This window comes from Macrosteles quadrilineatus, unplaced genomic scaffold (assembly GCF_028750875.1).
Source record: "Macrosteles quadrilineatus isolate MER2022 unplaced genomic scaffold, UCM_ALF_1.0 Scaffold_9__3_contigs__length_116548681, whole genome shotgun sequence".
NCBI classification, from domain to species: domain Eukaryota; kingdom Metazoa; phylum Arthropoda; class Insecta; order Hemiptera; family Cicadellidae; genus Macrosteles; species Macrosteles quadrilineatus.
This window is the reverse complement of record NW_026542602.1, coordinates 37885631-37898151: the sequence shown is the minus strand read 5'-3', so window position 1 is coordinate 37898151 and position 12521 is coordinate 37885631. Positions and strand designations below refer to the sequence as shown.

The 12521-nt window shown below is 31.8% G+C and overlaps 2 protein-coding genes across 2 annotated transcripts in view; both read right to left on the bottom strand.

The window, feature by feature from the left end:
- Positions 1 to 389: 389 nt before the first annotated feature.
- LOC129003333 (uncharacterized) lies at positions 390 to 3675 on the bottom strand. Its single transcript, XM_054431626.1, has 4 exons — positions 3041 to 3675; positions 1815 to 1908; positions 511 to 618; positions 390 to 401 (listed from the first exon to the last, which is right to left on the bottom strand). The coding sequence occupies exons 1-4, from the start codon at positions 3673 to 3675 to the stop codon at positions 390 to 392; spliced, it is 849 nt and encodes a 282-aa protein (XP_054287601.1).
- LOC129003172 (NAD-dependent protein deacetylase Sirt6-like) overlaps positions 3620 to 12521 on the bottom strand; it is a 47009-nt gene continuing 38107 nt past the window's right edge. Inside the window, exon 9 of the mRNA XM_054431438.1 lies at positions 3620 to 3927. The gene's annotated coding sequence lies outside the window, so the exon portion shown is untranslated. The remainder of the gene's footprint in view (positions 3928 to 12521) is intronic.

Sequence of the window (12521 nt, the reverse complement as noted above, 5' to 3'; positions counted from 1 at the left end):
GCGATTATCTGAAGCTGTTGAAAGTTTGGATAACACGTTGCCTTCCAGCCGACACACTCCTTTGTATGAGAAGGATTGTGACACTTAGTAGTGAATGTCGTGTTAGTGAATAATCGTGGAAAACAGCAAAAATTACTGCACTTGGGACTGTCAATTGTTACACTCATTTTATTACTATTCCATAAAAAAAAGCTTCTTTTTTTATCGTACAGCAACTTAGGGGACGCACTGACTATATGTCTGCTATTTTTGTTAAATTTTTGGGCTAATAAAAACACAAAATGTATGTTCAGTTGTAGGAAAATGTGTAGAAAAACTCTTCAAATCAAATCAATCTTTATCGCAAGGCACCAATGTACAAAAATATCATACAATGGTGTATGATTTGTTTATCTTACACTCTGTAACACAATAAACACAACTTAAATTTGTCAATGTTGTTACTTGGAATAAACTGGTTATTCATTCATTAAATCATTAATTTTGCATTTTGTTATACACACTTCTTACCTGATCAATAACCATTTGGCCGAAATAATTGAAAAGCCCAATACTTCCTATGATCTCCAAGACTTCTATCCCTCGGTGGAATAATTCTTGGGTTGGAACGTTCCCTCCCTACAAATTTAAGATATAAGGCTGTTCAGTATTTATATATATATACCTATTCAAATTTGTTAAAACAATTAACATCTTACTACACATGACACATCTTGACACTACAATGTGTATTGTAGTGTGCTGTAGAACAAATAATAATATGACATAAAAAAATTGAAAAGTTTGTTCAACCTAATTATGATTATTGTTATAAAGGTGGTTTCTTATAATGTTTTAATAGAAAATGTTATGGCTGTCAAAGATACCTATTAGATATAGCACTTGATTTTCCAAATTGAATTTCTTCCAAAATTGCGGGACTTGTTAATGAATTCATGTCCATCACATTACACCTTAGACTAGGGCCCCCTTAATCACTTGGTTCTGTAGGTGGACCAACACCCAGTGGCAGAAGGTAGCTCTCTGCAGCTAACAAGTGAGAGTTTGAGTTTAGGTGTGGCCTCTTGAACCAATGAGTAATTCCATAAACTTCAAATTTTGATATTTTTCCGAATAATAGGGGATAGTTTTCTCATATATTTTCACTTTTTCTTCATGTACTTCCTTATTTGGCTGTCTTTCAGTTGTCTCGAGACAAATTGTTGGGTCAATAATGAGACCGTAATCTCTCCCTTTGTCTATAACAATAATATTTACCAAGGATATTTATTTTTATAACTCACTTTCTGGCTCAGAACTTAATGCAAATACTATATTATGATTAAGTTGTCAATGTCCTTAATTATTTACATTCACCATTTTTGCTTTTCACACAGAAATGTTATGTCTTGATTATTGAAACCCATCAAGACTAACTTTACTTGTTCACAATTAAGGCGTTTCTAAAAATCATTGTTAGTGAGTTACAAAATCCAAGATTACAACCATTTAATTTTCTAATACAGAAATGTCAGGGTTGTACAATTTTTTTTTACACAATTTAAGCACCAGAAATCATTGTTCACACAAAAATACGATGTACAGATCTACTGACAAAATTATATTTAATTGGTTGGTAATTAATTGGGCTATGTCGAAAGGTAATCAATAGTAGAGTAAACAATTAATAGTTAAAAGTATCAAACAGACATAAGAAATAAATTTTCACAGTTAAGAAAACAGTTGTGTTTTTGCTGTTTTTCAACATATTCATAAATATCTTCAATATATATCTATGAGGTCTGCTAAGTGTATGTGTGTGTGAACTAACTCACCAAACCAGGAATTGTCATTGCCACAATCATTACACCAAGCTGGACACTTATCATCATAGAAAGGCGAAAAGTTATGTCTGCCACTTTCACATTTCTGTAAAAAGTTCAAGAATTGTTAACTGTATTAAAACTCCATAACTCACCAAACAGGTTTACACTGTATGTTATACTTTTGTACTAAATTGTACTAAAGAGAGTTATTAAGGAGACAATACGAATATAGTGGGCAGTACTGGTACTTCAGAGCAGACTTGAAAGCTGGTTGCCTGTTCTCCAGCGTTATGGTACGTCCAGAGTGCATGCCGATTCAGATTCAGATTTTCGGCAGCAGGAATGGCACTTGCATCTAAATGGAAGTGGCTGCCGGTTTCCGAGCCCACGTGCAGGCACCTGCTTACCGGAATGAATTCTTCATTCTGGTTTCAGATTCAGAAACTATTTAGTTAAATAAATTATGTTTTTATAGTAAAATATATATTTTTCCATTCTTACTCTTAGGGTTACCACTAAACGGTCTTCAGGATTTTTTTGTTTATGTAGGTTACACCAGTTTCTTGATGTCCAATTTTAATAATAAGTTTCAATGGTTTCGGGATCCATTCAACGCAATATAGAAAGAAGCTCTAACATTTCTAGCTATAGGAAAACAGATATATAATATCATGAACACCATTTTTCACTGGTTGTAACTTTACAACAGTTTCAGATGCTATAATTTTGCACGTTAATTCCATAACCAGTGACTTGTTTCTTTGCAAACCGATTCAGTACCGGTGGCGTATTTCCTGCCTCCACTGTGGCCATTAACAAAATATCTGACTCAGATTAACCAAGCACGGAAAATCTGAATCTGAATCGACGTGCACTCTGGACGTACCGTTACTCGGATGTCAAACTCTGATTTTGAATTGCTGATAACATTAATAGGTCCTGAAATTTTAAAACAGAATACAAATTTCCTTGAATCAATAAGGTGTGAAATATCCATTAGCAGTTACCTTGAAGTTATATGTTGAGAAACCTTTACCAGGTATTTGCAGATCCTTTCATAATTCCATAAGCGGATGACGCTTTCATGATTCATGAAAATATAATGAAACCCTTCCCAGGGCCACATATGATACCATCAGCAGCAAGAAAAGAACATTCTATTACCAAAAATATTTGGTTGTGATTTTACCTTGACATAAATCTAATCATCTAGAATAGAAACAATTTGCACTTACTCTATTATTTGTATGTGTTGTTGAACAATACTCTTGAAGTACAGCTTGATTTGTTCCTCAATAAATTTCCCCCTGTTGAATTTAAGAAGACTCAAACTTGTGAGTGCAGATTTAGTTTTCCCCTCAAATTGCTCAGTTTCATTTGCATTTTTTCTGCTCAAATTCAGTGATGTTTTCAATCGACCCACCAACCCATCACTTGGGTTACTTTCTACATAGTTTTTAAATTCGTCAAAATAGTCATTGATAGCATCCAAGTCAGAACAGAGGAGGCGTATTTGGCATTTAATTTTTAGAATCATGCAGTAAACAATTAAGAACCACTGAAAAACTGTTGTAAATAAAATGAACATGCAGAGAGCGTTGAGGAATAATAGAACAAAGTAATATTTGGAGTTGTGAACCCATCCTATAACCAGGTGTACGTATTCTCTGTCACATTCCTCTGGATTGTTCAATGTTAGGTGTGCAGAGACAGTGCAATAAAGCAAAGCTCCTGCAATGTAGACTGTGGTGACTACTTTGCAATATAGATTAATTTCTTTTGTAAATTCTCTAACTGTTTTTGAGTGAGCAGAGCTGGTTTCATGATTTTGTCTGTGTTCGAGTATTTTCTCCACCATTTTGCGAGCCATATTCCTCTTCTTATTTATTAATAGCTCCAATAGAAAAGCCGTGAAAAGGATTAACGCATCATGTGCCTTCAAGATATTTTCTTCTTTTCCATCGAAGCAGGCAAGCGTTGATACCAGAAAACCCCCGAGCATCAAGAGTTCACAAAAACACAAAACCTCGGTGATTTCTTTTCTTCCCAGGACAAGATAAGTGTAATATTTTAACATAAATGAAAGATGGTTCATGGAAGGGTCTACTTCCATTTTAACAATCTGGAAAATCAAAAATTATACTTGATACTAATAAATTAATTAATTCTTTCCAGCCATTAAGTAAATTACCTTCTTTGCCCTGAAATACAACTTAACTTTAATCCATGTTACTACGAATACCATAGCTTCTAAAGAAATTGGTTCTACAGAATATACAGTATACAGTTAAAAAGTATATGACAGTATACAGTTTAGTTCAAGTAATGATCCTACCATTAAAACATAGATCAAAAGCAGAGATTTATGTCAAAACACAATCAGCTGCAACATACATTAAGAGCAGGTTTGGGAACTTACCACCTACATTTTGTGAACAGACTATACTGTATATTCGATGGTAAAACACAAGTTTCAGAAAATTTAATAAGGATCTGGTAGTTGCCTGCTTTGTACTTTTTAGTCAAATTCTTGTCCCTTTACCCTGAATCTTAATCTCAAGACGGATTCCAGATTATGAAAAAATGTGGTGAGACTCAGTGGCGGTTCTAGGACCATGTCAAGGCAGGGGGTGTCCCAAACCAGGAGGGGGGTTTGTGGGTCCTCCCCCGGAAAATTTGCTAATTTTGAAGTGGTTTGGTGACTTTTTAAAGCTATTTTAACTTCTATAACTGTGTCTAAAAAACTGCTGTTGCATTTATATTTGGAAATGTATGTTTTAATTTATATATCAAGGGTCCGAGGGGTCGGGAAGTTGGACGATTCCCCTTTCTCTAGGGAAATTTTATGTGAGGCAAACCTTTCCATCGATGTTTAGTGAAATACGAGTCTCACCAGTGGCGGTTCCAAGGGGGGGGGGGCTTCCCTGGAGAAAGGGGAATCATCCAATTTCCCGACTAGCTAGAAGGCTGGAATTGGGTACAGTATACTCATTAAACAGATAGAAAATAGGAATGTTATGTATTTTTCATAACGGTTTCACCCAAGGGTTGGATCCTAGAAGACTTAAAGTTCCAATATAATTCTCATGGACATTCAATTTTAAATAATTGTTTGCCATATACCAATCCTAGTTTATTTTCATCATCCGATGATTATTCATAATTTTCACCGCTGTTTCACAGGTGATCAATATATTTTACTACTGTATATTAAAAAGTTTACCCAAGCAAAGAACAAACATATCAGCTATTCCCTTAATATTTCATCCTTTAAATTGAGCATTTATGTAAAAAACTTTCCCAGATTATTTGAATACTAAGAATATTGTCTGTATTCTGTTATTGACTGTATATAATTTGTTATTTGTTTCCCAAAATTAGATATGCAATACCTATATTGGGCTTAACTTCACCCAAAACTAAACAAATACAGTAGAACCTCTTTAATCCGAACCCCCGTAATCCGAACGTCCACTAATCCGAACCCCTCATTGCTGTACTCTATACACAGTACTGCAGTTCTTTATTGTATAATGTATTTAATTTACAGTACTGTTTATGCACCATGGTTACTACTGTATTAAATAAACACTGTATTTTACTTTATAAAACATTTTATTCACTTTCCCCAAAATAATGTTGATCAATTTTAGCCATGTTTTTGCTATTGTTATGTAAAAACAACAATATGTTCTGTAATCCAAACTATTCAATAGTCCGAACTACCCCTGGTCCCAATTAGTTGGGATTAAAGAGGTTCTACTGTATTTAAATTACAAAAGTCTGCATTAAGAATTATTTTTAAATTGAAACCCCGCCAATCCTATATAAGAAAGTATTCAGAAATTACCAGTTAATGACCTTTTACTCAATATATATTTACAAAAAATTACTATTTTTAAAGAAAATTCAGGAAAATGATTAACAATGTGTAGCGGATTATAATTTGAGAAAATTACAAATATTTTCTTCTACTTTCCACAAAACAAAGTTTTATGAAAAACATATTCATTACAATGGAAGAAAATTATTTAACTGATTACCAATTAGTATTCAAAACTTAAAATTAAGAATACAAAACAAAATAAAAACGAATCCTCACTAAAGATCTAATCTGTTCCATTGAGGCTTCCATGAAAGAATGCATCAAATAAATAAAAAATTATAAAGTGTTTAAATTAAAACTAAACCTTGGAATTAATTAGTTGCAATGTCAATAGAAGGCAAATTGTCAAGACGATAAAGTATTATTATTAAACAATTTAATTAGAAACTAATTAGAATAAGAATCATGACATTCCATTACAAAGAATGCTTAAACTATGAAAACATGAATATATTTTATTTGCTAAAGAACTCTTTTAGCCAATACCCTAAGTAAAAGTAGCATATAGTGGCATAATGAACATTATAGCTGCATAAAACTTCACATGTTCCCATTGTCTTGGCATTTTCCAAGATTAAAAGGCAAGCACTCTAACCAATTTACTAACCAGCCTATTGAGTGGTTATTATTTTTTTGAATCTAAACTCAAGCATAGCTTTAGGGCAAAATAATTGTATTAATAAATAAATTATTTACTTCAACAACTATACCTGGTAAGAGTACGTATGTAAAAATTTTCCAAACAATCTTTCAAGACCACGACCAATCTATGAAGCAGACCTCTATGAAGCAGATCTCTATGAAGCGTAAAGAGGTTTTGAAGCAATGTGATGTACGATCTAGAGAACAACTCATATTGTTGATTTTAGTTTATAAACTGTTTATTAGTCAACACTAATTGACAGTATAAGATAACACAGCCTATAATCTAGGTTGCAATTTGCACGCATGGCTTTCTGTTTAAGTTTCAACAAACACTAAACAGAAACTTGCTGCAACTCGAGCAGTTGTCCCGAATCATTGAATATTCATAAGTAGGCCTTATGACATGGTATTTTACCTCCATAATCATGAAATAGTTCGTTATGGTAAAAACAAAATATACAAATTTTAATATTTTAGAAATTTTTGTATAAAAAACAAAATGGCGGATTACTGGGTAAATATGCATTTTCGGACATACCTTCACATAAACTTTTTTCTACCTTTTAGTATTAGGATTCATTTCCCAAAGTCCTGAAACATTTTTTATGGACACCCTGTATATACAGGGTGTCACAAAAAAGTGTGATGGGCTATACAGGACCTAATTCTACATGCAAAAATAAGTCAAAAATGAAGAATGAATTTTTTTGGATTTCGGCTTAGTTTAGCCGTAATCCGCCATTTTGTTTTTTGGGGAAAATATTTATTATTTCAAAATCCCTTTGAGATATTTTTACGAAACTTGGAAAAATTGTTTACACTATAGTAAGTAACATTTATAAAAAAAATTATTATTTTAACTTTCCAAATTTCAAAATGGCGGCCGTTTGAATTTTTTAATGCCAAATTTCATGAAAACCGGTACCTAAATCAAAATTTTGTAGGACACAAAAGTTTTAGTATTTATTATGACAAATCCAACAAAACAAAAATGAATAAAATCGGTTCATAAATAAAGAAGCTGTGTTTATTTTAGTAATTCAGACTGAAATTATTAATATTAAAATGTATTAAATGTAATGTAATAATTTATGTAACGTATTAAGTAATTTCAGTCTAAATTACTAAAATAAACACAGCTTCTTTATTTATGAACCGATTTTATTCATTTTTGTTTTGTTGGATTTGTCATAATAAATACTAAAACCTTTGTGTCTTACAACATTTTGATTTAGGTACCGGTTTTCATGAAATTTGGCATTAAAAAATTCAAACGGCCACCATTTTGAAATTTGGAAAGTTAAAATAATAATTTTTTTTATAAATGTTACTTACTATAGTGTAAACAATTTTGCCAAGTTTCGTAAAAATATCTCAAAGGGATTTTGAAATAATAAATATTTTCCCCAAAAAACAAAATGGCGGATTACGGCTAAACTAAGCCGAAATCCAAAAAATTTCATTCTTCATTTTTGACATATTTTTGCATGTAGAATTAGGTCCTGTATAGCCCATCACACTTTTTTGTGACACCCTGCATATTTTTTATATGTATATTTTTGCACCTAACATGTATTTAAAATACAATTCCCTACGTAAAAATAAATAAATAAATATTTAACATATGTTTTTGTAAAATACCAAAAAATTTAATATGAATTTAAATTTTCTACCCTAAGCCAATAAGATGTAATTAATTTGATGTTTTTCACAATCAACCTTAGTTATTATATTATTACTAGGTGAAACCCGTCAAAATCGACGGTTAGGGACCTCCTCGTTTATATGGTAGTGTGGCTTCATTGGCAACAAATAATGCAAATGAAATAGCAATGTGGCATTTCCAAAGAGAAAAACATACTGTAAATTGGCTGTTACGTAAATATTGACGTTTACATGCATTGTTAATCTACGTATCTTATAAAGGATAATGTGATCTAGTTTGAAAGGAATATGACCTTTCTGTCATGACAGTAGCTGCTTAAATAGTATTTACTCTTACAGCCAAAATATCGTGTTACTTTCAATAATGTTACCAACCCAGTGGGCCACGGTCCGTTTATAGGCCACTGCAAATAATTTGTAAAGATAGGTACCATTTTTAGGCAAGGTTTTTGTGTTTGGGTGTTATTAGACACGATACGAGCACATTGAACTTCTTCTGCAGATGAATAACTGTTGAAGAAATATAAGCCGATTCATAAATGTCACAATGCGAATTTGAGCATTTTGTTAGGATATATTTGTTAGGATCCCTTTAATGTTAGGATATATGAGGAAGTTACATAGTATTTTTTATGCTGCTGCTCAGTGCACTTTAAGAATATATTTTTTAGAGATAAATTTTTGCTATTGTTTTTGTTGCTGAGTAGCGCTGGTAAACATGCACAACCCTTTTTTGTTGGCCTAATAACATTCAAAGGCTCTCTAACAGTTCAAGAAAATAACATTGCAAATACTTCATTTGGACAATTAATTCAGTAACTCTCAATAAATGTGTGTTGTTTAAAATACAATTTAAAAATTAACAGCTGTTTCATTAAAAATTATTATCCAAATGGCCAAAATGTAAACAAATCTGTGGAGTTATCTTTTAAAGGCTTCTGGGGCAGAGCCCTAAGAGAATTTAGTTCGTTTTTCTTATGATAACTCATCTACAGACCAAGACCTTTCTTTGGACACCACTACCAAGTTTCTACGCCCAGTCGTTCTCTTAAATTAGTGGAGACAAAGTTTCCAATTAAATATTTAGATTCCCCCATGTTAATCTTATGGGAGAAAACCCAACTTTGATGGAAGATCCAGCTCGAACTAATAAAGATTTCAAAAAAATAAAAACACTTTGCAAAACTACAGATCAGGGCCATTCTTTTGACACTTTAATTATCAAAATCGGTCCAAAAATGAGGGAGGAGTTCTGTTTACAAAAATCGGCTTAGCGTATTATATATATAGACTATATTTTAACTAGTTTAATATTGAGATACTTATACAAAGAACAAGGAGAAGTTAATTACCAGCCAAGACTATGAAACATTAAACACCTGAAAGGAAGTTAGAGTAAACTTTGACAATACAAAACACACAATGGCAAGAGTACTCTGGCTAATAAGTCTATTTAATTATTGGCATGATACAAATGATACGGTAGAATCAACTTGGTTTACAAGCAGAACTTCCTGTAGACGAGTATGGTGGGTGTTAGCACATCAACACACACAACAAAGTACAAGCTGGTATACCCGTGCTTTGCAACGGGAAGAAAATGTGACCTAGAGAGCTATTAAAGCAATTCTGATGTGTGTTTTAAAATACAGCAACACTATGATTTAGTTTGAAAATGACTTGTTTTACCAGAGTTCTTCAATTTTAGTCAAGCCTCTTCACATGTAGCTTACTATATAAATTAAAATATGAAACTGAGCAATACTTTACAAAACGTATACAACCTCACTTTAAAACCAAACATAACCCTCCTCAATCTACATAAAGCATCACAAACATCTTTTTCGTGTAAATAAACAAACACCAGTTCATTGTACTGACCAGCTGTTTCATTTAATAAATTAAATTAAATAATTTAAACATTGGAAGCATGCCAGGCGTAGCCCTATGGAAATCAGCCTGTGGGGCAGAGCCCTAAAGAAATTCGTCCATATCAACACTTTTCGGCAAATCTACACACTCTAAGCCTCATTTTGGTGTGCCATATGCCTATATTTTTATTTGGTAAATAACCTTAACCGTTTACATAAAATTTGATTGTATCACTTAAATAATATAATAGATTTGTTTGAAAGAAATATAAACACAATAGTATCATCATATAAAGATACTGTAATTTTAATTGTAATTGTAAAAAACCTCTATGATTTTAGCAACAAATATTATAAATAAACGGTATCAGCAATTGACACATACATTATCCCATTAGCTTTTCAACAACTTTTAACATGGGTAGGCCGTGAAAGTAACTATGATATTTTATAGAAAAAATCACAAAAGTTACTTTTGAACCGCAACTGTTTCAGCTATGGTGGTTGCGCTATTTTGTTTAGAATTATAAGGACCATAACACATTAGTTTTAATCAAAACCTTCTTAAAATCCAATTTGTTGTTAATTTATGGGGTTTTTATGGGAAAATAACATGGGTTACAACTTTGGAACCTTAACTTTTACGGAAATGTTATTTGTACCATTTTGATCAGAATTTAAAGGACTACAACATGCAAATTGTCCATCAAAATCGCTCAGACCGTTTTTGAGAACATCCAATTTTTCTGTTATTTAATGGGTTTCATAGAGAAATCACCATGAAAAATCAAAATTTCAAAAAAGAATACGCCTAGAGATACTATAGATTAGTGCCTACATACCAAATTTCATCAAAATCGGACAACAGGTGTGGTCTGTAGCTATGTACACACCACACATACACACACAGACAGACAACACACACACACACTTCAAAAACCACGTTTTTTTGCACAGGGGGACTCAAAACGGGTAGGCCTAAATCCACTCAAAACTGAAACTCAAAAATGTTGACGAAAACAATACTTTCTAAAACTAGCCTAATTTCTTTCTTAATACTTTTTGAAAGTAATAAGTGAATGCAGTAGTACTATGTAGGCTACTGATAAAAGTGAGAAAGAAGAGAAGTATTTTTAAATGTAATAAAATGATTATTGCAATATGAAAGATGGACTATTCACACATAGGAAATTAGTAACAAAGATGAATAAGATTCATCTGGCTAAAGCTTGTAGGGTGATTTCTTTTTGATGCAACTAAAACACATCTCGCTCATAGATTACACCTTCTAAATCATACAAAAATTTAATCAAAGCAAACTGTAGTCTTTTTGGTATTATAGGGACTATTTATTATGCTTATATACACTCTCTGCTTAGATATGGAATTGTTCTGTGAGGAAACTCAAAGGATATTAGCAAAGTTAAGCCCAAAAAAGTATTATTAGAGTGATGATAGGGGCAGAATATAGATCAAGCTGTCAATGTTCTTTTAAGGAATTAAAGATAATGCCATTGACTTCTTTGTACATCTATGAAACAGTAAATTTTGTAAATTTTGCTTCAAGATCTTCATTTACATTTTTTTGCTAACTTTTTTGAATTGGTAACTTTCTCTCAATCGTACTGTTCTTGATGTATTATGTTGTAACTTTTTAGTTTTAGTTTTTATAACTTATTGATTGCCCATGCATCTGTTCACCTTTTCTTTTCTAATGAAGAGTGTTTATCCAATAAAATACTTATGCACTTTATTGTATGCCATTAAGTACTTATTTATGACTTAAGGAGATAAATAATCAAAGGTAATCAATACAGCATAGTTATCCAAATACATGTATTAAATTAAAATCAACTATTATAAAAATATAAATAAAGCATATTCTTTTAACATCAATTAGTAACACATAGTTTAAAAATCATTTGACATGCATTAGTATACGTACTCTGTCTTAAAACATTTTTCATCACAAAATTCAGAAAGCAATTCATTTATGGTAAAACTGGACTGAAAAACATTCATTCAATATTCTCACATTTCGTTTTATATTTTATACTACCTGATTCTCTCATAGTCAAACTAAAACTACACTGTAAGGTTGTTCGTAATATTACTTTAATTGTTTATTTATATTATTTATCACCCTACTAGTAGTGATAGAATTGTTCAAAAGTTATAATGTTGATTAAAGGATTGACTTTGATGATTGTGTCTACTGTTACAAGACTGTAATACAGTCTAGGGGCCCTTTACGCAAGCTTTTTACTCTAATAGGGCTTAAAACTTGTTTTTGAGGCAAACAAATAACACAATATCCTTTACTTTTCAATGATTATGTTTGTTTAACACAGATATTAAGTTAAAAATATATTAAATGTGTTTATTGTAAATTTACACCATAAAGAACGATTACAGATTTACACTTACAATTTGACACATAAACTAATATTATGGCAATTATCAATGAAAGTGGCCAATTTAAGATAAAGCTGAGAAAATTACAGTTTACATTTCAATTTTTATAAAGAAAGTGGGTCATCATCGTCAATGGATCTTTGAAAGCGGGCTCAAGAAATAAATCAAACGCTATGAGGCAAAGCCCTAAAGGAAATTACCTTTTAGTTACCATTCCTCCCTACATTTGTCATA